Source organism: Carassius carassius, chromosome 11 (assembly GCF_963082965.1).
Source record: "Carassius carassius chromosome 11, fCarCar2.1, whole genome shotgun sequence".
Taxonomy (NCBI): Eukaryota; Metazoa; Chordata; class Actinopteri; order Cypriniformes; family Cyprinidae; genus Carassius; species Carassius carassius.
This window is the reverse complement of record NC_081765.1, coordinates 25078205-25103772: the sequence shown is the minus strand read 5'-3', so window position 1 is coordinate 25103772 and position 25568 is coordinate 25078205. Positions and strand designations below refer to the sequence as shown.

The following is a 25568-nucleotide window of genomic DNA, read 5'->3' as shown; positions in this document are numbered from 1 at the left end:
AGCATTTTTGCAGGCTTTGCAGAACACTGCATAGAACTGCAGTGGTTGCAAGACTGCTTCCTCTGTCTTGTAATCTCAACTTAAAAAGAGAAAAAAAAAGAAAAAAAGGTATATTCTTTTACATGCATGCAACAGTGGGACTGTCTGAACAATCTGTGTCATAGTTTTGTCACAGTTAAAAGCAACTTGTTTACAAGAATGCAAAGTAAGAATTTATTTTAAAATTGCAAAATATTTAAGAAAGAATATTTTTATTTTGCATAATCTGTACAGAGATGATGTCCATTTAATTAAATGACACTGTAACATCAGCTAAGTAATAAATCCAATTAAATAGTAGACTGGAAAATTAAAGACAAGGAAGAGATTGTGTTCATCAGTTTTCTGTACACAGTATAAAAAATTAGACAGAGCTACAATGAAATCCATAATGTTGTACCCTGATTATTAGGCTCTTGAGAAGTATCAACAATTACTTTACAAATATTGGAATGGCCTTGCCACCTTATTGTAATAGCTAAAATATTGGCCGCTTTGGTACAATTAATTAGGTACAATACATTTTTCATAAAATTCAGTTTTACTACAAAAATATCATTTTCAATGGCATTTTTTTTTTTTAACCAATCCCGCAACTTTTCAGTGCAAACATCGTAACAATCATCCGCTTTGGAAAACAAGCGAAAGATCACATTTCAAGTATTGATAAAGAATTAAAGATAATCAGAAAGAAGAATCCTTTTTTTTTCTTTTTTTTTTTTAAATAGTTCAGGATTACTATACATTGCATAGTTCTTGCGGCACTTTATATTAAAAGGACTATGGGCAAGGGTAGGTCCACATCTATGTACCCTTTTGAAGGCTTTGCAATATGCTAGTGCTTTAAATGGTGCATTTCGAGAGTTGTCGCAAGTGCTGTACTCCCTGTAAACCAGCTGGACAGAATGGAAGCAGCTCCGCGGAACGCACACTGCTGCGAGCATTTGTCAGCCACTGAAGTGTGCAGATGAAGGAAGTGGGGAAGTTTGCACTCTACCGGTTAGACCTCAAGATCTAGTTATGCAGTCAGCTACAATCAAGATGTGCACATATTAGTAGAATGCCAGAAGTGGTTTTAGTTTCAAGATGATCTTGTCCAGAGGTGCTTACAGTTTGTGTAGAAGCCTCACAATAGATTTATCAATGCCGCAGACAACTGGAGTCCTTGCTGTGGGAATGCCTCTGGGGAAAGACAGGGAAGATGACACACTGATTTGGAAATCTCCACATCAGCTGGAATGATTTGTCATATTGTCTTAAACAAGCTATTGAAGTGCTGGTGTTCTGAAGAAGGAGATATGTCAGTGCTTGTACAACAGTCTCTAAGTACTTATGTCAAAGTGTGATGCCAGTTTGTCTCCTTTTTGCTGTTGGAGAGGAAAGTATTGAGACATTTTTTTTAAGTCTAGAAATGGCAAACTAGAGAAAAGCCATGTGGTGTTCCCTTTCCCTTACCATCCTAAAGCCTTTTTGTTCATCTACCTGTCATTCATCTACTGCTTGATGTACACTGCACACACTGTTCTTTGTGAGTGTACAAATATTAACATAATCTATATGCACATGGTTAAAAAAGACCATAAATATGACTGTCACTGTCTTCATAACATGTCCTAACGTAGATTTTCTTCAGGCACAGCCACACTCCTCCACGATCATGTTAGGCACGTCACGCTTGACGATGTTGTATTCGTCATCAAAGTAGAGCATGGACATGGTGCTGAGTTTGGTGGGTATGCAGCAGGAGTTGACTGAACCAGGACTCATGCCTCTCATGCGGTACTGGTTTACTACTGCTGTGTGAAATGATGAGGCAGAACCTGGAACTCCTGCCAAGAAAGCTGGGCAGCTGCCTTCACAGTAGTTCCCATAGTACCCTGCTGGCGCGATGATCCAGTCGTTCCAGCCAATGAGCCGGAAGTCAATGTAAAACTGTCGTCGGCAGCACAAACCTCCATTGGTGCCGTCACACTCCAGGCCTCGCTTTCGGATACGGTGTTTCCCATCAGCCTGCTGGGCGTGGACCACCAGGAAGGGCCGGTGTGAGGGATCGTTTGGGTCCACCAGGATGGGCTGAACGTTGGCAGCCTCGCAGCCATCGCAGTGAATGTCAAGGTCCTGCCGACGACCCCCTTTTGCCAGCATTTCACGTACGGCTTCGGACACAGGGAAGGTGTGCCAGCCACTGCGCTTCAACTCCACACGTTTTTCCATCATGGGCCAGTGCATGTTCTGCCCTCCAGGCTCATAGTAGTGCACTCTCACCATCACCTTCCGTCGCACTCCTTTTTCCTGAGTACCTGGCAACAGCTTGAAGTACAGCCACAGGTTTGCCTGCAACACGTAGAGGTTCTGATTCCCCTCATTGGAAATTAAGAAGTATAGGCTGGACTTCGATGGAGTCACATCATCTGTAAGAGACCGCAGACGTTTGTTAATTCTCAAGTAGCAACTCTTTCTTACAAAATAAGCTCATTTATGTCTTTTCTCACATTTGAAATAACACAAACAGGTCTCCTTAGCCACATTCGCTGAAAAAAACCACTTAACTTTTACAGATAGACTAGATGCCACAGTTCTGGGCCCAAGTCCAGTTGGACTCTTGGTTTGGGCTGAAGATGCTGGGCCATGTGGAAGGGTGGGGGGGTCGGACATGGGTCTTGCCCCAGGGGGTTCATTGAGTTCACAGGGAGTACTGTGAAAACCCTGAGCTTCTGAAGCCGAAAGACTGACAACACAATGCACTGCGAGAGGTATTAGGAGACTGCTGTGGCACAGCCCAGCATTGAGCGTGTGACCTCTTCAAATGAGAAGCATGATGAGGCATTTACATCACACTGCTGACTTTCTAAATACAATTGTGTAGCAAATGGTATTTGGAAAGTCCAAGATGCAGAGCTTTTTTGCTGTTGTAATTTGATTGTAAAGATTATTTTGACCACCCAGAAAATTAGAGAAATTCACTCAAATTAATCATATTCTCTGTAATCCTAATTTGAATGCCAGAGCTGTTTAATATTGGCAGGTTTTGAAATGGTAAAACAACCATGTTTGCCAACAGATTAGTTAATGTCAACAACTTGCCACAAAGGGTGGCTTCTTCAGTTGACAGCCTGACCTCACATGGAGTAGTAGTGACTTTACATGCACTATCTCTGCTTTTTTTTTTAGAAATTTGTAAAAAAATTATAGACTTGAAAGCATGTTCAAAACTTCAAACATATCAGTAATGATTTGCATCATACAGTGTGCTGTCAAAATGTTATAACAGTTATTCTTGCTGTATGATATTGTTAATTAGTGAATCAACCTGCATAGCTTTTAAGAAGAAAAAAAAAATCTGGTTATGCTAAGACATCTAGTTTGTGACCTGCTTTCAAACACATGCTAGTGACAAGCAGTGCGTTTTTTGTTTTGTTTTTGTTTTTTAAACAAGACTGTCAAGACTAATTTGCTGGGAGCCAATCCTTTTATATCACACAGTGCACAAACATAGTCAAAGTTCATCAGTGACAGAGAATCAGCCCTGGAGAGGTGTCAGGTGTGAACATGTATGTCCTGTGATGATAGGGAACACACTGACTGAACTGATTACTCCACCATTTCACCTCGTTTACCTGCCTTTAAATACCCCCGGGATACACATATACTTGTATGGCCATGTGCTCAGAACCTGTCTCAACAGCTCCTGCTTAATGTGAATCTAGTCAAACAAGGCTTTGTCCACTTCACACTCTGCAAGGCTGTGTGAGCAGGGAGACGAGATGATGTCAGTGTTGTGGCATACTTTATTCCCATAATTATCAACACTTACCTACATCAGTTTGGCCCATCAGAATTCTTTCAACATATTTGCATAATAACTAATAAATGATTTGTAGAACACTTAAAAATTGACTATTTCAAGTTTGTTTAGCTTGTTGCTTCTCCTGCATCCTGTGATTCCCTGTGGCTGTTTAACCGTTATCTTCCCTCTGAGCAAAAGTATGCAAACTGACAAATATTTATTTCAGCAATGCATTTGAGATTTTTGTTTTGGTGTAGGCCCTTAAGATCTAATTTAAAAAAAAAACTATTTCCCAGACATTGTTGGGAATAAATGGTGAGAGATGCAGAATATATCTACATGTACCCGTAATACAATGAAAAAAAAAAAGTAGCATACAGTCTAGGTATTTTTATTTTGTTGATACTTTTATTTTTTGTCAAACAGAGCACAGGCAAATTAACTTTTGAGAAAATGGGCATTAGCTTTGTATCTGTGTTTCATTGAAGAATGCTCTCATGCTTAAAATGCTTAATGTGTACTGCTTGTCGAAGATCAATAAGATCAAGACCATGGCATGGTGCCTGATTAGATTTTGACCGTGTGCCAATCTGTTAGCACTACAGGCTCTAATTTCCTTTTTTGGATCAAATGTCAAAAAACAAAAAAATTCTAAAGAGATCAATTTGGCTCTTTGACCTTATGGACACTGTGCCATGCTGAATAATGTCTAATAATGAAGTCTTAATACCCCGTGATGAACTGGTTCTGAAGAGTTCAGTGAGTCTGAATGGTTATGCTGACAAATGAGAAGCAAGCATCTACCGCTCCGCTCCTGTGGCTACGGGACACCAAATACTTCTGAAATGGCCCATAGGACAGTGTCAATAGAGACCTGAAATTGGCAGCCGTCCTCTCCTGTACCTTGGCAGCCCTCTTCTTATTGCTCTCCTAAAGCATGAAGCAAGATCGGAGCCGCCTTCTGACTAGCAGTCATACCACGTAAAAACAGGGAAGAGCATGCAACACATGAGACAACTCAACTGCCTGCAGCTGCAGTGATTTGCACATTACATACCTCACAAATTCCTCTTTTTGTACCTCTGAGCAGAATGGATCTTGGGTTTTCTAATTCTATGCCCTGGCCGGCAGCCCTCACTTGAGGGGTTAGCGCCAGCTGGCCTTGAGGCAGATGGGGGTTCAGAGAGCCAGTTTCAGGATGCATTGTTGCTCAGTGGTTCAAAGTTGTTGTAAATAATAGGGGACACTGCAAAGAGGCCTGATCGCGCTTTAATATTTGAAATTCATTTTCAGAGTAGGATATAAGTAGTCCAGCCTCTCTGTCACCCACAACGACTCAGATGTCTCATACATTATTCTGAGTGATTTCTTTTGTTTTCTTTTTTTTTTTTTTCAATGTTGACATATTGGGTTCAGCAAGAACTCACAGTACTCTCTTAATAATTGCCGCCTTTTGTTGCACTGTCATTAGTGTGTTCAGATCATTCTTATTGGAGCAAGAAGTTCGGATAATGTCCAAGCTAATTGTGCTGCACAGTGTGCGAGAATAGAAGAAAAAGAAGCCAGTTTTAAAAGCTTAAATGTGTGTCAAATCTGAGATATTGGAAAACTTTTGAAAATAAAGTCATTAAAACATTTACATTAAAACATTAACATATCTCCATATCAACTATCCTTCCCCATAATGAAGATAGATTATGATTGTCTATATAAAAATCTGGGTAACGCTTTTTTAGGGAACACTGTTCACTATTAGCTAGTTGCTTATTAACATGCATATTACTAGCACAGAACCTGTTTATTAGACCTTAAGCACATATTAATGCCTTATTCTGCATGACCATATTTTAGATCCATATTCTAGATGTATTTCTTCTATTAATGTCCTTTTGCTCATGCAAACTTGATTGACACAATTAAAAATGTAAAGAAGGGTTAATCCATGTGTTTTTCTTTAACACTTAACAAGCTCCATACATTCTCCTGTAAACTGAACTGTACCATAGATCTATAATTGATGAACTGGTTAATAAAATGAAATACATTAATCGTCATCACTTTCAAAAAATAAAATAAAATTGAATTGACAATCAGTATATTTCTATTACTTTTTTCAGACCTCATATTTCCAGGCTGTCCATGACACTTCAAAGCAATGAATAATTCAATAAAAGACATTGGTTTTTATTAGTTCTAACAAAAGAGTTTTATGGCTGTATTGTCTGTCAGAAGGCGTGAAAATGTTCTTGCCCTCTTATTAACAAATTATCTGTAATACTTTGATTGCCATGTTTTTGATGCTCTCTTGGCGTTCCTTGGGATGTTCTAGGATTTTAATTGTCTCAACACCAACCTAGCAAAGATCACAATTTGACAAACTACTTATGATTTTCTGTCAGCATATCTAATAATATGTTAAGAGAGGGTAATGTGTTCTGATTGCTCCAGTTACATCATAGAAAAATTTGATGCATGTGTCATTAACCCCTCGAAGACCCACTAAAGCAAAATCGCAACACTTGTCCAAAGAAATTCAGATAATTCTAGCAATATAATTAAGTTTTGAAACAAACCCACTGGATGTCACAGCTAACTAAAGTCTCATAAGGTAGTCATCGTCTACTGACACCACTGCTAATACTTTGAAGCAAAACAATTTTACCTGTTAATTAAATATTTGACTTGTAATACTTGTAAATTCTGTAAATTCCAAGCACGTTTTGCGATAAATTAATTAGCCTACATGCCCCCAAAATAAATGTAAGCTACTCCAAATATTTAAGTTAAAGCCAAGATTTATAAATAATTTGTACTTGTAAATTTAATTACCCCTAACTGGAGAGACATTATTCCAAGTTTAGGGTGTTTCAAAATATTCTTAAATATTATTACAAATAAATACAATAGATAAATAATGTGAAATTTCCTATAAAGTAAAAGTAGGCATGCAACATTCGAGATCTTTTACACACCTGACTCGGCGAAACTAATTATTTCCGAAGTTTCTTCTTGCACCTCGTTGTAGGCAGCATGTCCATCCAAGTTGGGAATTTCAACCCTCCCGTCCTCCCGAACTTTACCCGCGTGAAGTTTGCGCAGCGCCGTTACCATGGCAGCTTTAGGAATGGAATGAGTGATATTTGGTCTCTCTCTCATCTGCAGTCGGTTCAATATGTGCCTTTTAACCGCCTCCAGAAAGTCTGTGTCCATTCGCCCCGACTCATCCGGATGCCCGAGTCCACAAGAAGCACACTGAGACTCCTGAGACACTGTCTCAGCTCCCAGACTACACTGAACTGAGAGTATGCAAGCCATTAAACAGGTTACAGAGAGGATGGGGATACTCATTTTCCTAAATAACGTGTCCATTCAACAAACAAATCAGTTCATGAATTCCTACCGTAAAACAATTTGACTATAAACCGAACAGAGTTGTACTTCCAACAACCTCCTCTGACAGATGTCCATTCATCATCATGCTCGCGGTCACTTTTGTAAGACGTTCGCAGAAAGTGTGTGTTTTATCGCCCGGTAAACACATTGAGTAATAACGAGGGCAAGTCGCGAAAACCTAAGTCTTAATTGAAGCGCGAAAACGTCTCCTCATCTCCAAGGTAACTGACAAATTGACGCGTGTAAAGGATTAAAACAAACCGGTTTCTAGTCTTGTATTCCTTTAAAGGTCAGTGTAGTCAAAAAAAACTTTCTCGTTTGAAGACAAATTTGCACTATTTGTCTTTGTTCCGGCTCCTCTTCTCTCAGTAAGGGTAATGTGAATTATGTGTGTTCTTGCGTATTTCTTCAGCCTCAGGAGGGATGTTGTCCTTCGTGTAAACACGACTCTAAAGCACCTCGCGCTGAAACTTTTTTATACTTCAAACCACGTGGGACGCTCGACCAACTGCAATAGAGGGGATTATGCGCTAAAACAGGTTAGGCTCTCAAACTCAGAGCGCATCAGTCCAAAAAACAAAACAAAACAAAAAAAAAACATCCTTTAGCGTGCATTGCCTCTGGATCTTGTACGTGACACTTAAAAACCATCTCACATTAACTTTTTATTTTTTATTGGGAAAATAAACGACTGCGTGGCTTTCATAACGCAACAGAAATCAGATTCCTAAATAAATAAATAAATAAACCGGGGCAAACCTTTTAAGCATAATATAAATGGCCAGTGCATATTGTTGTTTTCACGTCAAATTTACACATCGAGTTATTATTATTGTTAGTTATTATTATTGTTATTATTAATATTAACTAACAAAGCAAAACCTTTAATGTTTAATGAGAATCATATAGTCAGTCATTTCATATACATTTCTGTGATATTTAAATAAATAATGCAGACGCTTTCGACGCTTAAGACGAGTTTTAAGAAATTCACACAAGTGTGGCTTTGTTTGTCCGTTCATCTCAGTATTAATCGACTTTTTGTAGTGCTAATAGGAGGTTTGCGTTGCCAACTTTTCCTGAAGTGATATGGCGCCCTCTATGGCTTCAACAAAATAAATACACGTTACATTCTCTAGGCATCTTTCTTGTATGGCCACATCTGTCTTGAGGGGGCAATTTTAATTAATAACAATTTTTTTGTATTAAACAAAATCTTAAATAATTTTGTCGTAAAATCTGGAGTATTCATAGATTATCCTCATAATTATTATTTGACTCTACATTGAACTACAACCCGAATTCCGGAAAAGTTGGGACGTTTTTTAAATTTTAATAAAATGAAAACTAAAAGACTTTCAAATCACATGAGCCAATATTTTATTCACAATAGAACATAGATAACATAGCACATGTTTAAACTGAGAAAGTTTACAATTTTATGCACAAAATGAGCTCATTTCAATTTTGATTTCTGCTACAGGTCTCAAAATAGTTGGGACGGGGCATGTTTACCATGGTGTAGCATCTCCTTTTCTTTTCAAAAGAGTTTGAAGACGTCTGGGCATTGAGGCTATGAGTTGCTGGAGTTTTGCTGTTGGAATTTGGTCCCATTCTTGCCTTATATAGATTTCCAGCTGCTGAAGAGTTTGTGGTCGTCTTTGACGTATTTTTCGTTTAATGATGCGCCAAATGTTCTCTATAGGTGAAAGATCTGGACTGCAGGCAGGCCAGGTTAGCACCCGGACTCTTCTACGACGAAGCCATGCTGTTGTTATAGCTGCAGTATGTGGTTTTGCATTGTCCTGCTGAAATAAACAAGGCCTTCCCTGAAATAGACGTTGTTTGGAGGGAAGCATATGTTGCTCTAAAACCTTTATATACCTTTCAGCATTCACAGAGCCTTCCAAAACATGCAAGCTGCCCATACTGTATGCACTTATGCACCCCCATACCATCAGAGATGCTGGCTTTTGAACTGAACGCTGATAACATGCTGGAAGGTCTCCCTCCTCTTTAGCCCGGAGGACACGGCGTCCGTGATTTCCAACAAGAATGTCAAATTTGGACTCGTCTGACCATAAAACACTATTCCACTTTGAAATAGTCCATTTTAAATGAGCCTTGGCCCACAGGACACGACGGCGCTTCTGGACCATGTTCACATATGGCTTCCTTTTTGCATGATAGAGCTTTAGTTGGCATCTGCTGATGGCACGGCGGATTGTGTTTACCGACAGTGGTTTCTGAAAGTATTCCTGGGCCCATTTAGTAATGTCATTGACACAATCATGCCGATGAGTGATGCAGTGTCGTCTGAGAGCCCGAAGACCACAGGTATCCAATAAAGGTCTCCGGCCTTGTCCCTTACGCACAGAGATTTCTCCAGTTTCTCTGAATCTTTTGATGATGTTATGCACTATGGATGATGAGATTTGCAAAGCCTTTGCAATTTGACGTTGAGGAACATTGTTTTTAAAGTTTTCCACAATTTTTTTACGCAGTCTTTCACAGATTGGAGAGCCTCTGCCCATCTTTACTTCTGAGAGACTCTGCTTCTCTAAGACAAAGCTTTTATAGCTAATCATGTTACAGACCTGATATCAATTAACTTAATTAATCACTAGATGTTCTCCCAGCTGAATCTTTTCAAAACTGCTTGCTTTTTTAGCCATTTGTTGCCCCCGTGCCAACTTTTTTGAGACCTGTAGCAAGCATTAAATTTTAAATGAGCTAATTAAGTGGATAAAAGTGTAAAATTTCTCAGTTTAAACATTTGCTACGTTATCTATGTTCTATTGTGAATAAAATATTGGCTCATGTGATTTGAAATTCCTTTAGTTTATTTTATTAAAATTTAAAAAACGTCCCAACTTTTCCGGAATTCGGGTTGTATAATATGCAACTTAATATTTTAATTATTTTGGTTTCTGTATTCATAAATCATTTAAAAGGTTAATGTAATAACGATATATTTGCAATTGTAATTCTTGTGTATTTATGCCGCCTCTCTGCAGTATTAAACAGACTGTGTAAGAGCACCTTTTTTGCAGAGAATATGTGCCACTTCCGAAGATACAACCTCCATACCAACTTTGCAGTCTAAAGTGAACAAATCATGCCTTTATACATATTATCAGTATATATATGAACACTTTTTTTAGCGTCATATGTATGATTGTCCAAATATATAACAATTTATTCTCTACAAAAATGCAGTTAAATACCATTTTAAAATGGATATGCTGTATTATGACCCGTCGTCCAGTTCTTGGGAAAATCTCTTGGACTTATGTAACATTTTTCACAATAGAACATTGGTATATTATCCATTAATATTAAGGATAAAGGATACAGATGATGGTCTGTGTCTGTTTAGCCTTCAGGTGTGAACTGTGTTTTTCTGTCTTTTATTTCAATAAACAAGAAATACTGTGCAGAATAACCCAAATGTGTCAAGGAGATTGTTGGAGCATGCTGTGTGTGTGTGTATCTATATGTTTTGTGCATTTGTTAAAATTTTGTGTAGCGTGACTGGCGAAGTCTGTCGCCCTCAAGTGGCAATAAAGACTACATGCATGTAGAAATGTAAGGACAGTTCAATGTATAACAATTACTGATCTACAAGCATAGTTTACTCATTTTTTCAAATTAGTTGTATCTTTGTAATATACTTTAGTCAAGCTAGTTATATTTAATACAAATATGCTATAAATGTAGTTTTCTATCTGTTTTAAACAGATAAAAAATAAATACAGATTAGAGCTGGTTTTAACATTAGCAGAGCAACACATTTTAGCTTATTGCGAATGGATTACACATTGCTCATGTAATGCATTACTTATTAAAGCATTCGAGTGCAACTATCCTGAAACAATGTGAAGGCAGGAAAATGAATGTGTTCTGCCAGCAATATGCATGGATCTAACAAAACACAAACAAAGCAAATTACAAAATGTGACAATGTTTGGATTGATTCCTAGTATGCAATAAAATTCACAACAGCCTTTTTGACAGGTATTTCACACTTGGTGAAGACTATTTAATATAAAATTTTGATACATAGTAAAATGTTAACCAGCATCTCCAACTCTTACAGAAACTAATGACATATACTGTGGAAGATAAAAGCCCTAATTGGTGCCTTTCAGAGTGAATGTGGTTCCTCAGAGTCACAGTAATAATTACAGACAGTGTGAAAACTTTGTACATGACTGAATTCAATTGTTCTCCCACAGGATATTAGTATTGTTGCTAAGGCCCATTAATTTCTCTCAGAGAATGTAGAATGCACTATAAACAACAGATTTATGCCACTGTCATATGCCACACTGAAATCATATGCTGCCCTTGCAGAGGTTTACCACCCAGGACTAACAGCAAGTCAGGCATATGGAGAAACATGGCATCCTCTGTGTCCTCTGCCAGGTCAACACTATTCCGCTTCTCACTAATAGCCTCCTGGTTCTCAAAGGTGAGACAGCTTTCTTTCACCTTAGTGTCTTTCAGTGCAATACTAAAATCTGGTGAATGCTTCTTATTGTCCATGTGGAAAGTCTTGAGCTCAATGCAGGGCTCATGCAAATTAGGGCGGGATGGTTGGCACTTGTTCTTAAATGGTCTTAGTCTGTTATTGATGATGTGAGAGTTGGGTATTTCCCTTAAATAGACACGGTTTGTGACTGTTGGCTGGAAACTCTGGCCTAGACCAATGCTGCAGTGATGGATCCGGCACAGATAGGGGGATCCAGGCAACAATGCTAGCTTTTTCCAGGTTTGTTTTTCCAAGTTGAACCTCCACAAGCTGCTCTGAGGAGAGCTCTGGGTTTCCCCACCACCAAAGATGAGCATGCTGTCCTTCAACAATACAGCAGAGTGACCAACCAGCCTGGGAGGACCTGAACTGCAGAGTAAGGGATCAGAGAAGTTTAAGTGTATGTCTGGAAAAAAACAAACAAGCTATATGCCAACATTAAAGGGGTTATATGACATTGCTAAAAATAACTTGATTTTGTGTATTTGGTGTAATGCAATGTGTTTATGTGTTTTAAGGTTTAAAAAACACATTATTTTCCACATACTGTACATTATTGTTTCTCTTCTATGCCCCGCCTTTCTGAAGCAGGTTGATTTTTACAAAGCTCACCATTCTATAAAGCAAAGTGTGCTCTGATTTGCCAGCTATCCAGTACGTTTTGAGTGGCCGAATGCCTCAAGAATAAAAGTTAAGCCTTCTTTCTTTGTGTGAACATTTGGATGGCATATGCAAATCTTCCCATATCGTGATGTAGACATGTGGGGGCATGATGGAATGAACCATTTTAGGTAGGAGTGGTTGACTCTTAACTTTTATAAAGAATATCTCTTTGGATTTGAGACTTTAGTCTTTGTAACTTTAGAGATTGTGTTTATGCACCAAGAGCTTTTAACACTCCATAGAGAAAGGAAAATTTTTAATCGCTTAATTTGACCCCTTTAAAGGCAAAGTTCGCTCAAAAACTAAAATATGCTGAAAATGTCTCAGCAAATGTCACCCTCAGACCATCCAAGATATAGATCAAGTTTGTTTCTTCATCGGAACAGATTATGAGAAATCACTTGCTTACCAATAAATGGGTGCTGTCAGACTGAGAGATGAAATAGCTGATAAAAGCATCACAATAATCCACATGTATTGTAAGTAATCCACAAATGGTGTACTTGTAAAAAACAATCCATCATTAAGATGCTTTTAACTTCAAAACGTTGCTTCTCCATCCATAATATTACTTTCTCCTATGAGAAAGTCTTATCTGAATCAGGAGAGAAATATGCACAAAAAAAGCTCAGTTTACAATTCAAAACGGTTCTAAAAAAATATATATTAGTGGATTTTAATAAAATCACTATTTTAATAATTTTCACTACCCAGTGAAAATTAATGGATTTTCACTGGGGGAAGCTTCATTATGGATTATGAAATGGTATTTTGGTCAGAAGTGCCTTGATCGAATTTGTTTTTTACAAGCATAACGATTTTCTCTTCACAAAACATTAAATAATGGACTGGAGTGGTGTGGATTACTTGTAGATTATTGTGATGCTTTTATCAGCTGTGGTATCCATTCACTGCAGAGGATCCACTGGTGTGTAAGTTATGTAAAAATAAATTTCTCAAAAGAAAAGAAACAAACTCATCTACATCTTGAAAGGCCGGAGGGTGAGTAAATTTTCATTTTAGGATGAACTATTCCATTAAAACGGAAGACACTGCATAATGTTGTAAAGTGACCAACTACAGTATGTTTTGTTTTTATGTGCCATTTAGGGGTGAATTAACCAGAAATAGATGATGCTACAATAATAATACATAGGCACAGGAAACAACTGTGTGAAGAAATGCGTGACTACTTTATCCTTGTTCAGAATGTCAGTCCAAAACTGATTTTTTTGTGCATATTCCATTGGAATACGATGATATTTAGCAAGTCTGAACAGCAAAAAATTATGTGAAATCTGATTTTTACAAATCCATTTCAAGCCACATTCATATGAAGTTTGAAATCCTATTAATTTTTGGAAATCCGTTTCATTCTTACCGCTCAGGTCTGAATTAGTGTAGCTTTTTTGTCACTTTCTCTCGCAACGTAAAATGGTAACAAAACATAACTTTGTTTTGTAGAAAACATGCTAATGTCTTTGCAGAAACAAGGCTTTGTTGTTGCGCAGTGAATGTCAAGCAGAAAATGACTATATACTGCTGGCCTATGCACCTCTCTGAGTTTTGAGACCAGAGGGTATGGCAGCACAGATATAATCAATGCAATATAATCCAGTGTGACAGCAATGTAGTTACAATGCAAGACAACATCTGTATTGCAAACTGTAGTGCTGTTGTTGTTTTAAGCTTAGGCATACCAACACAACGTCATTGCTTCCTACTTATTATGTAAAAAAAAACTCTTTCAGAAATACAGGTTAAGCTAAACTAAGTTGAGGCCAAATCTATTGATTTTTTGTATGGAAATTAGGGTTTGTGTTATGGATAGATAGATGTTAATAAAGAAACTCACTGGAATTTGATGCAGCTCCAGGTTTGACTGGCAGAACTCCAGCTCCACAGGTCCTTCTGTTCCCTCAGGCCCTGCAGGCCACCATAAAGGTACATAGAATCCTGGTGTGTCATAGCTGAGTGACCATGTCTGGGACCAGGCCCACCTTGTACACTGCTTAGTAGCGACCACCCCCTAGAATCTAAAATATCATTATTTGGCGAGGTCACTTAGCAATCTGAAAATGACAGAAATCATGCATGACTTTTAAAATAAATATTTAGTCTTAGAAGATGCTTGCTCACTGAAAAACTTAAATCCCATGGAATGTTATAACACTCACCAAAATCAAATTTCCAGAATTCCTTCGTTGATCCTCTTATATCAATGTATCCACCGTAGACATACATAGATGACCCAAAGATAACAGCACTGTGCCCTTTTCTGTTTGCTGGTGTCACTCCCTACAATAAGAGTTCACTATAATAAAATAATCATCTGTTTCAGCTGTAGGTCTTGTAAAAAAAAAAAAAAACTGTTTACCTGTATAGGTTCACTCCCTGTTTTCCAGTTAATCCAGCACTCTTTAACTGCAAAGAATATAAAACTGAAGACGTGAATGACAAAGTGGCCTATTACTGTGGTAAAACACAATCTGCGTTCATAAACACAAGTGCTGCTGTCAATAGAACAAAATACCTTTTCCAAAACAAATAATGCAAAAATTCTGAAAGTTACATATGTTTGTTTTTTAAGTTTTTAAGTTAAATTCCATTCAAATAATTTATAACTAAAGTACATAAAACCTTTTGTTTAAGCATTGTCTAGTGGACTCAGAAATGTTGGACCCCAATGAACATGCACTGATTAAAAAATACCTGTATCAAATACCCAAAGAGGTGTTTTTGAGCTAGTATATGATGAGTCTTGAATTCCTCCGAAGACATACATAAACCCCTAAGAAGAAAAATGGTAAATTAATTCACTCTTTTTGGTGCAAAAAATTAACTTAAGTTATATGTGGAAATATACAGTGCTGTCTTCCACCTTCAATAACAAAAGGTTGAGCAAAAGGTACCCCAACTGCTCCGGGTTTGTGCTTATGGTGTTTGTTCACTACTCACCGCTGTGTGTGTGCATTTGGACGGGTTAAATGCAGAGCACAAATTCTGAGTATGGGACACCATACTTGGCCACTTGTCACATCACTTTTACTTTCATATATATATATATATATATACAGTACAGACCAAAAGTTTGGACACACCTTCTCATTCAAAGAGTTTTCTTTATTTTCATGACTATGAAAATTGTAGAGTCACACTGAAGGCATCAAGGGCTATTTGACCAAGAAGGAGAGTGATGGGGTGCTGCGCCAGATGACCTGGCCTCCACAGTCACCGGACCTGAACCCAATCGAGATGGTTTAGGGGTGAGCTGGACCGCAGACAGAAGGCAAAAGGGCCAACAAGTGCTAAGCATCTCTCGGGGAACTCCTTCAAAACTGTTGGAAGACCATTTCAGGTGACTACCTCTTGAAGCTCATCAAGAGAATGCCAAGAGTGTGCAAAGCAGTAATCAAAGCAAAAGGTGGCTACTTTGAAGAACCTAGAATATGACATATTTTCACACTTTTTTGTTATGTATATAATTCCATATATAATTCCACATGTGTTAATTCATAGTTTTGATGCCTTCAGTGTGAATCTACAATTTTCATGTCATGAAAATAAAGAAAACTGTTTGAATGAGAAGGTGTGTCCAAACTTTTGGTCTGTACTGTATATATATATATATATATATATATATATATATATATATATATATATGGAGCCATTAGAATGTATAGCATGATTTACATGTACAGCTTTTAATAAAAAGTGAAAATGTGATAAACTGACAGTCTCTTGTTTCTCATAACTGGTGAACACCTTATGCTCAGTTGTGAGTTTGTTGCAATTACCTGATATGCTACCATTGTGTGCTCCTCCAGTTCTTCAGGTGCTTCTTCGCTATCACAGGGAAGCCCGGCCCACTTGTCACAGACTACAAATATATATATTTCCCCTAAATTGCAATCAATCAATGTAACAGGAACCATATACTATGTCACAACAAACAGAAGTATCCAAATCAGCAGGTAGCCTCTGATAAATAACAATGACTTACCCACATTATATTTCCAGAAATCTCTCAGTGAGCATTTTTCTCTGCCACCTAATACGTAAACATGGCCTCTGTAGACACAAGACGCATGCTTGTAACGATCACATGGTGCGGGGTAGTGCTGAGGCACTGAGGTCCACAAACAAGCACCTCTCCCCTGGTTCATGCTCAGGCTCTGAGAGTCTCATGGGTTAATCTCTGCGGAGAAAAGCAAGAATGAAATACATAGGGACTACTAATGAAGACTGGTTAACAAGAATAGTACAGAAACAGCAATACAAGAATATTGCAATGAAAGGAATTTTTATTATGGAGTTAAGTAATACATTAGACAAGAGTTGAGCAAATATTTGACCAGAAGACAAGTATTTCTAGTAAGCAACAATGCAGATTTTGGACCATATAATATAATTATAATTGCTTTTATACAGTTCAATACAAACATTATTACGGAAAAACTTACATTTAGACACAATATTGTATATTTCAACATTAGAAATAGAGCAACAGAACTGACTGAATGACTCATTCACATAAAGTCAGTTACTTGTTGCCATCTACTTTGCAATGTAAATATACTGTATGTATATGTGTGTGTGTACAGCATAAATGAATGCACCTCTTCTGAAATTTAACAAATTCAGCAATTACCCTTTAGTTTTTTTGTTTAATACATTTAAATTTGTCCATCTTTTATGAATTGTATTAGTAATTACTAAATATTAAGAAAATACATATTTTGTATGTATTATGTTGTGCACTGTATTTACACACACACACACACACACACACACACACACACACACACACACACACACACACACACACACACAAAGAATATGAATTAATTGTTTACTTGGACACAGATGTTATTTCCTGTTGTTTACAGACACTAAGAAAGTTTCCGGTATACGTTACCTGTAGTATACAGTATTACTATTGAAATTGAAATGTGTTTGATTATGGTTTGAATCTTTATATGACATTTCGTAATTTTTTTAATTTTTTTTTTAAACAGATGTGAAATGTTTTTAAAATAAATTCAACATGTCACATATCCAAAAATATAACAAACAATATGGGATGTTAGGTGACATTTAATGAGGGATTCATCGTATTAGTCAACATTTAGTAATTAAGTAAACAATGTAACATACACAGTAAAGCAAGAATAGAATACCCTTTCTCGACAAAATAAATAAATAAAAATGTTTTTACTTTTATTTTTATGTTGTTCACCACCGATATTTTTAACACATATAGGCTAAGCTTATTTTATCTAGCGTAAGCCTGTTATACTACATTTACTATCATTCGCACTTGTAACGGGCATATTAATGTAACCAAGAAAAACTGTGTCCAAATCGCTTTACAGTGGTCGCCGAGTAAGTTTATATGTGAGTTTTCATGGTAAAGAAAGTGTCACATGACCGCGAGGAGGAACTGCTTCAAACCTTGATAGAGGTCCTCAAAACAGCAGCGCGAGCGTTTGTGTTATTTTTGCTGACTGTAGAACTGTTAAGATTGCGTTGTTAAGAAATGTAGTATTAAAGTCCCTTACCGCTCAAAATCGTAGTTGAATATCTGCCCTTCCTTTAGTTTCACTGAAAAGATAAGCGATGATGTGAAGTATGGTGGCCAATGCCACTTGATTGAATAACGTTACTCGAGGAGGAGGGGCGAAGAAGGATCTTCTGTGGGTTGCTTTTTTCTCAAGAGGGTTTCTGGCCTGTACTGAACACAGCGCATTCCCACTTTTAAAACAAAACTCGCGAGCACAGAAAACTAACATTTATATTATAGGCCTATTGTTTATATCATATTTCGTATAGAATGTATTCATTTTGCAGATGCTTTTATCCGAAGATGGGTAAAAAAGAGAACTTGTAAAATTTGTGAAAACATGTAAGATGGTACGTTATCAACGAACAATTTTATGCTAGGCTACTTTAAGGCCTTATGTTTACTGTTTCTGTTTACTGTATAATTTCTGAAGAAGACTGGCCATAATCTTGTTTTCTAGAGTGTTTTGTTATTGAGCCACAGCCCATGTGTGAGCTCAAGCCTTTGAAAAATAACATTTTAATGTTTATTAAACTGTTAACATTTTTATACGCAATTACTGAATAACCTTCAGCTTCTGGAATATGTACTGTATAGCTGCATTTCCATTGGCACCTACGTTATTCAGTGAGAGAGTTCACTGATGTTACAAGTGCTGCCTACATCGCCAAAGTATTGAGTCTGACATTGTGCTCAGTGAACTTCATAAACACCCTGAGGGATTTTACAAAATAGCAAGTTACTTTATCCACCAACCTGAAGTAAGTACTGCTAAACTAATCACATGTCTTTGGCCCTACAAGAGGAAACAGTGTTTTAGATTATGAATACATATACAGTCTTCTTACTGAGTTTTTTCCCATCTTTTGTTTACTTGCACACCAGCCACCCTTGAAATGAAAGAAATTGCTTACTACAGAGTCAGAACATGTACAAATATGTTAAAACCTGCCATGTATGTACCATTTAATTAAGAATATGGTGTTGTTGCACCACGATTACTCAACAACCATGAGGCCTTGGCTAAATACATACATTGACTTGTGCATGATGCCTACAGACAGAGCCACTCCACTGTGGATGATTAAACGGGACATATGACGTTGCTAAAAATAACATTATGTTGTGTATTTGTGCAATGTGTTTATGCAGTTTAAGGTAAAAAAAAAAAAAAACTTTATTTTCCACATATTGTACATTATTGTTGCTCCTCTATGCCCGCCTTTCTGAAATGAGTCAATTTTTACAAAGCTCCTTGTTGTTCTGAAAAGTAAGGTGTACACTATTGGCCAGCTATCCAGTGCATTGTGTTTGGCCGAATACTTCAAGCGTGTGGCGGAAATGTTACGCCCCTTAATATGTGATGCCGTCTCTCGGCATGGAGAGACAAAACCAATAAAAACCATTGCAAACGAGGCATTTGTTGCATCCAGTGGGGACATAATTACTGATTATAATCACTTATACTGTTATTTTATGCATTGCGTTGTGTATCGCGCCACATAAACATAAAACCATGTCTGCATTTGTGATTGGAGAAATGGCAAACAAGCACTACTCTACACTGCTTAAAACTAACTAGCGTTTGAGTCATCAGTGGCTCTATATATATATATATATATATAAATAATGTATTTACAAGCTGTGATTCAGAAGCACCAGACTGTCCTTGCAAAGTTGAAACTGCCCCACTTTATAGAACAGCCTTTGAGCACAGAACCATTTTAGGCTACTCTGCAGGTTCAAGAAAAAGTCCTCCATAAAATATCTCAAAGTGTCTAAATTTGATATTATTTATTGTCCATATAATATTGTTACCAGTTTTTGTTTCATTCACTATTATTTATTTGTTTATTTATTTTCAACAATAGGGGGCGCCATTTAGTCTATCTCAGCCATCTCTGTCATTAACAGTGGGTAAATAAACAGTGCCAACTTATTACACAATAACATTTTTCATAACATTTTAATAACTAATTTAGGATGCAACTTTTCTTACTTTTTTCTGCCTTTACATTGTAGGACGTTTTTTTCTTCTTTAAAGTAATAACATTGACTATCATGAAATATCTCCAGCTGCATACCATATGATCAGTCCATGACATCATATCCCGTTTTTTGTATGGAAATTAGGGTTTGTGTTATGGATAGATAGATGTTAATAAAGAAACTCACTGGAATTTGATGCAGCTCCAGGTTTGACTGGCAGAACTCCAGCTCCACAGGTCCTTCTGTTCCCTCAGGCCCTGCAGGCCACCATAAAGGTACATAGAATCCTGGTGTGTCATAGCTGAGTGACCATGTCTGGGACCAGGCCCACCTTGTACACTGCTTAGTAGCGACCACCCCCTAGAATCTAAAATATCATTATTTGGCGAGGTCACTTAGCAATCTGAAAATGACAGAAATCATGCATGACTTTTAAAATAAATATTTAGTCTTAGAAGATGCTTGCTCACTGAAAAACTTAAATCCCATGGAATGTTATAACACTCACCAAAATCAAATTTCCAGAATTCCTTCGTTGATCCTCTTATATCAATGTATCCACCGTAGACATACATAGATGACCCAAAGATAACAGCACTGTGCCCTTTTCTGTTTGCTGGTGTCACTCCCTACAATAAGAGTTCACTATAATAAAATAATCATCTGTTTCAGCTGTAGGTCTTGTAAAAAAAAAAAAAAACTGTTTACCTGTATAGGTTCACTCCCTGTTTTCCAGTTAATCCAGCACTCTTTAACTGCAAAGAATATAAAACTGAAGACGTGAATGACAAAGTGGCCTATTACTGTGGTAAAACACAATCTGCGTTCATAAACACAAGTGCTGCTGTCAATAGAACAAAATACCTTTTCCAAAACAAATAATGCAAAAATTCTGAAAGTTACATATGTTTGTTTTTTAAGTTTTTAAGTTAAATTCCATTCAAATAATTTATAACTAAAGTACATAAAACCTTTTGTTTAAGCATTGTCTAGTGGACTCAGAAATGTTGGACCCCAATGAACATGCACTGATTAAAAAATACCTGTATCAAATACCCAAAGAGGTGTTTTTGAGCTAGTATATGATGAGTCTTGAATTCCTCCGAAGACATACATAAACCCCTAAGAAGAAAAATGGTAAATTAATTCACTCTTTTTGGTGCAAAAAATTAACTTAAGTTATATGTGGAAATATACAGTGCTGTCTTCCACCTTCAATAACAAAAGGTTGAGCAAAAGGTACCCCAACTGCTCCGGGTTTGTGCTTATGGTGTTTGTTCACTACTCACCGCTGTGTGTGTGCATTTGGACGGGTTAAATGCAGAGCACAAATTCTGAGTATGGGACACCATACTTGGCCACTTGTCACATCACTTTTACTTTCATATATATATATATATATATATACAGTACAGACCAAAAGTTTGGACACACCTTCTCATTCAAAGAGTTTTCTTTATTTTCATGACTATGAAAATTGTAGAGTCACACTGAAGGCATCAAGGGCTATTTGACCAAGAAGGAGAGTGATGGGGTGCTGCGCCAGATGACCTGGCCTCCACAGTCACCGGACCTGAACCCAATCGAGATGGTTTAGGGGTGAGCTGGACCGCAGACAGAAGGCAAAAGGGCCAACAAGTGCTAAGCATCTCTCGGGGAACTCCTTCAAAACTGTTGGAAGACCATTTCAGGTGACTACCTCTTGAAGCTCATCAAGAGAATGCCAAGAGTGTGCAAAGCAGTAATCAAAGCAAAAGGTGGCTACTTTGAAGAACCTAGAATATGACATATTTTCACACTTTTTTGTTATGTATATAATTCCATATATAATTCCACATGTGTTAATTCATAGTTTTGATGCCTTCAGTGTGAATCTACAATTTTCATGTCATGAAAATAAAGAAAACTGTTTGAATGAGAAGGTGTGTCCAAACTTTTGGTCTGTACTGTATATATATATATATATATATATATATATATATATATATATATATATGGAGCCATTAGAATGTATAGCATGATTTACATGTACAGCTTTTAATAAAAAGTGAAAATGTGATAAACTGACAGTCTCTTGTTTCTCATAACTGGTGAACACCTTATGCTCAGTTGTGAGTTTGTTGCAATTACCTGATATGCTACCATTGTGTGCTCCTCCAGTTCTTCAGGTGCTTCTTCGCTATCACAGGGAAGCCCGGCCCACTTGTCACAGACTACAAATATATATATTTCCCCTAAATTGCAATCAATCAATGTAACAGGAACCATATACTATGTCACAACAAACAGAAGTATCCAAATCAGCAGGTAGCCTCTGATAAATAACAATGACTTACCCACATTATATTTCCAGAAATCTCTCAGTGAGCATTTTTCTCTGCCACCTAATACGTAAACATGGCCTCTGTAGACACAAGACGCATGCTTGTAACGATCACATGGTGCGGGGTAGTGCTGAGGCACTGAGGTCCACAAACAAGCACCTCTCCCCTGGTTCATGCTCAGGCTCTGAGAGTCTCATGGGTTAATCTCTGCGGAGAAAAGCAAGAATGAAATACATAGGGACTACTAATGAAGACTGGTTAACAAGAATAGTACAGAAACAGCAATACAAGAATATTGCAATGAAAGGAATTTTTATTATGGAGTTAAGTAATACATTAGACAAGAGTTGAGCAAATATTTGACCAGAAGACAAGTATTTCTAGTAAGCAACAATGCAGATTTTGGACCATATAATATAATTATAATTGCTTTTATACAGTTCAATACAAACATTATTACGGAAAAACTTACATTTAGACACAATATTGTATATTTCAACATTAGAAATAGAGCAACAGAACTGACTGAATGACTCATTCACATAAAGTCAGTTACTTGTTGCCATCTACTTTGCAATGTAAATATACTGTATGTATATGTGTGTGTGTACAGCATAAATGAATGCACCTCTTCTGAAATTTAACAAATTCAGCAATTACCCTTTAGTTTTTTTGTTTAATACATTTAAATTTGTCCATCTTTTATGAATTGTATTAGTAATTACTAAATATTAAGAAAATACATATTTTGTATGTATTATGTTGTGCACTGTATTTACACACACACACACACACACACACACACACACACACACACACACACACACACACACAAAGAATATGAATTAATTGTTTACTTGGACACAGATGTTATTTCCTGTTGTTTACAGACACTAAGAAAGTTTCCGGTATACGTTACCTGTAGTATACAGTATTACTATTGAAATTGAAATGTGTTTGATTATGGTTTGAATCTTTATATGACATTTCGTAATTTTTTTAATTTTTTTTTTAAACAGATGTGAAATGTTTTTAAAATAAATTCAACATGTCACATATCCAAAAATATAACAAACAATATGGGATGTTAGGTGACATTTAATGAGGGATTCATCGTATTAGTCAACATTTAGTAATTAAGTAAACAATGTAACATACACAGTAAAGCAAGAATAGAATACCCTTTCTCGACAAAATAAATAAATAAAAATGTTTTTACTTTTATTTTTATGTTGTTCACCACCGATATTTTTAACACATATAGGCTAAGCTTATTTTATCTAGCGTAAGCCTGTTATACTACATTTACTATCATTCGCACTTGTAACGGGCATATTAATGTAACCAAGAAAAACTGTGTCCAAATCGCTTTACAGTGGTCGCCGAGTAAGTTTATATGTGAGTTTTCATGGTAAAGAAAGTGTCACATGACCGCGAGGAGGAACTGCTTCAAACCTTGATAGAGGTCCTCAAAACAGCAGCGCGAGCGTTTGTGTTATTTTTGCTGACTGTAGAACTGTTAAGATTGCGTTGTTAAGAAATGTAGTATTAAAGTCCCTTACCGCTCAAAATCGTAGTTGAATATCTGCCCTTCCTTTAGTTTCACTGAAAAGATAAGCGATGATGTGAAGTATGGTGGCCAATGCCACTTGATTGAATAACGTTACTCGAGGAGGAGGGGCGAAGAAGGATCTTCTGTGGGTTGCTTTTTTCTCAAGAGGGTTTCTGGCCTGTACTGAACACAGCGCATTCCCACTTTTAAAACAAAACTCGCGAGCACAGAAAACTAACATTTATATTATAGGCCTATTGTTTATATCATATTTCGTATAGAATGTATTCATTTTGCAGATGCTTTTATCCGAAGATGGGTAAAAAAGAGAACTTGTAAAATTTGTGAAAACATGTAAGATGGTACGTTATCAACGAACAATTTTATGCTAGGCTACTTTAAGGCCTTATGTTTACTGTTTCTGTTTACTGTATAATTTCTGAAGAAGACTGGCCATAATCTTGTTTTCTAGAGTGTTTTGTTATTGAGCCACAGCCCATGTGTGAGCTCAAGCCTTTGAAAAATAACATTTTAATGTTTATTAAACTGTTAACATTTTTATACGCAATTACTGAATAACCTTCAGCTTCTGGAATATGTACTGTATAGCTGCATTTCCATTGGCACCTACGTTATTCAGTGAGAGAGTTCACTGATGTTACAAGTGCTGCCTACATCGCCAAAGTATTGAGTCTGACATTGTGCTCAGTGAACTTCATAAACACCCTGAGGGATTTTACAAAATAGCAAGTTACTTTATCCACCAACCTGAAGTAAGTACTGCTAAACTAATCACATGTCTTTGGCCCTACAAGAGGAAACAGTGTTTTAGATTATGAATACATATACAGTCTTCTTACTGAGTTTTTTCCCATCTTTTGTTTACTTGCACACCAGCCACCCTTGAAATGAAAGAAATTGCTTACTACAGAGTCAGAACATGTACAAATATGTTAAAACCTGCCATGTATGTACCATTTAATTAAGAATATGGTGTTGTTGCACCACGATTACTCAACAACCATGAGGCCTTGGCTAAATACATACATTGACTTGTGCATGATGCCTACAGACAGAGCCACTCCACTGTGGATGATTAAACGGGACATATGACGTTGCTAAAAATAACATTATGTTGTGTATTTGTGCAATGTGTTTATGCAGTTTAAGGTAAAAAAAAAAAAAAACTTTATTTTCCACATATTGTACATTATTGTTGCTCCTCTATGCCCGCCTTTCTGAAATGAGTCAATTTTTACAAAGCTCCTTGTTGTTCTGAAAAGTAAGGTGTACACTATTGGCCAGCTATCCAGTGCATTGTGTTTGGCCGAATACTTCAAGCGTGTGGCGGAAATGTTACGCCCCTTAATATGTGATGCCGTCTCTCTGCATGGAGAGACAAAACCAATAAAAACCATTGCAAACGAGGCATTTGTTGCATCCAGTGGGGACATAATTACTGATTATAATCACTTATACTGTTATTTTATGCATTGCGTTGTGTATCGCGCCACATAAACATAAAACCATGTCTGCATTTGTGATTGGAGAAATGGCAAACAAGCACTACTCTACACTGCTTAAAACTAACTAGCGTTTGAGTCATCAGTGGCTCTATATATATATATATATATATAAATAATGTATTTACAAGCTGTGATTCAGAAGCACCAGACTGTCCTTGCAAAGTTGAAACTGCCCCACTTTATAGAACAGCCTTTGAG

At 36.9% G+C, this 25568-nt stretch overlaps 3 protein-coding genes across 9 annotated transcripts; all 3 read right to left on the bottom strand.

Annotated features, from left to right (window-relative positions):
• Window positions 1–234: 234 nt before the first annotated feature.
• On the bottom strand, window positions 235–7595 carry LOC132153079 (inhibin beta B chain-like). Of its 2 annotated transcripts, XM_059562259.1 has the most exons (3): window positions 7227–7594; window positions 6799–7122; window positions 235–2450 (listed from the first exon to the last, which is right to left on the bottom strand). In XM_059562259.1, the coding sequence occupies exons 2-3, from the start codon at window positions 7034–7036 to the stop codon at window positions 1669–1671; spliced, it is 1020 nt and encodes a 339-aa protein (XP_059418242.1). In that variant the 5' UTR covers window positions 7037–7122; window positions 7227–7594; the 3' UTR covers window positions 235–1668. The 2 variants fall into 2 exon arrangements, with proteins under 2 accessions (XP_059418242.1, XP_059418241.1); XM_059562258.1 differs by having other exon boundaries at window positions 6799–7595.
• A 3644-nt stretch (window positions 7596–11239) lies between these two features.
• LOC132152510 (ras guanine nucleotide exchange factor F-like) lies at window positions 11240–18148 on the bottom strand. 4 transcript variants are annotated; one of them, XR_009436541.1, is made up of 8 exons: window positions 17978–18148; window positions 16420–16614; window positions 16214–16296; window positions 15129–15207; window positions 14794–14840; window positions 14594–14730; window positions 14272–14452; window positions 11240–12122 (listed from the first exon to the last, which is right to left on the bottom strand). XR_009436541.1 is itself a non-coding variant. In XM_059561272.1 (8 exons), exons 2-8 carry the CDS (start codon window positions 16423–16425, stop codon window positions 11528–11530), a joined length of 1137 nt encoding a protein of 378 aa, XP_059417255.1. In that variant the 5' UTR covers window positions 16426–16614; window positions 17978–18146; the 3' UTR covers window positions 11240–11527. The 4 variants fall into 4 exon arrangements, 3 of the variants coding, with proteins under 3 accessions (XP_059417255.1, XP_059417254.1, XP_059417257.1); XM_059561272.1 differs by having other exon boundaries at window positions 14594–14714; window positions 16214–16317; window positions 16416–16614; window positions 17978–18146; XM_059561271.1 differs by having other exon boundaries at window positions 14594–14714; window positions 17978–18146.
• A 1990-nt stretch (window positions 18149–20138) lies between these two features.
• LOC132152508 (actin-fragmin kinase-like) lies at window positions 20139–24030 on the bottom strand. Of its 3 annotated transcripts, none has more exons than XM_059561269.1 (7): window positions 23855–24030; window positions 22301–22499; window positions 22099–22202; window positions 21012–21090; window positions 20677–20723; window positions 20477–20597; window positions 20139–20335 (listed from the first exon to the last, which is right to left on the bottom strand). In XM_059561269.1, exons 2-7 carry the CDS (start codon window positions 22308–22310, stop codon window positions 20151–20153), a joined length of 546 nt encoding a protein of 181 aa, XP_059417252.1. In that variant the 5' UTR covers window positions 22311–22499; window positions 23855–24030; the 3' UTR covers window positions 20139–20150. The 3 variants fall into 3 exon arrangements, with proteins under 3 accessions (XP_059417252.1, XP_059417253.1, XP_059417251.1); XM_059561270.1 differs by having other exon boundaries at window positions 22099–22181; window positions 22309–22499; XM_059561268.1 differs by having other exon boundaries at window positions 22099–22181; window positions 22305–22499; window positions 23855–24028.
• Window positions 24031–25568: the final 1538 nt, after the last annotated feature.

Bases quoted from the DNA above. Each gene is read 5' to 3' on its own strand.
- LOC132153079 (XM_059562258.1), bottom strand. From the start codon at position 7,195: ATGGACACGTTATTTAGGAAAATGAGTATCCCCATCCTCTCTGTAACC. The intron at 2,451-6,798 runs GTGTGTAAAAGA...GGTCTCTTACAG, and splicing joins AATTAGTTTCGCCGAGTCAG to ATGATGTGACTCCATCGAAG.
- LOC132152508 (XM_059561268.1), bottom strand. From the start codon at position 22,467: ATGAACCAGGGGAGAGGTGCTTGTTTGTGGACCTCAGTGCCTCAGCAC. The intron at 20,598-20,676 runs GTAAACAGTTTT...CTCTTATTGTAG, and splicing joins CAGGGAGTGAACCTATACAG to GGAGTGACACCAGCAAACAG. The intron at 20,336-20,476 runs GTGAGTGTTATA...ATGATATTTTAG, and splicing joins ATTCTGGAAATTTGATTTTG to ATTCTAGGGGGTGGTCGCTA.
- LOC132152510 (XM_059561271.1), bottom strand. From the start codon at position 16,582: ATGAACCAGGGGAGAGGTGCTTGTTTGTGGACCTCAGTGCCTCAGCAC. The intron at 15,208-16,213 runs GTAATTGCAACA...TTTTCTTCTTAG, and splicing joins ACACAATGGTAGCATATCAG to GGGTTTATGTATGTCTTCGG. The intron at 14,453-14,593 runs GTGAGTGTTATA...ATGATATTTTAG, and splicing joins ATTCTGGAAATTTGATTTTG to ATTCTAGGGGGTGGTCGCTA.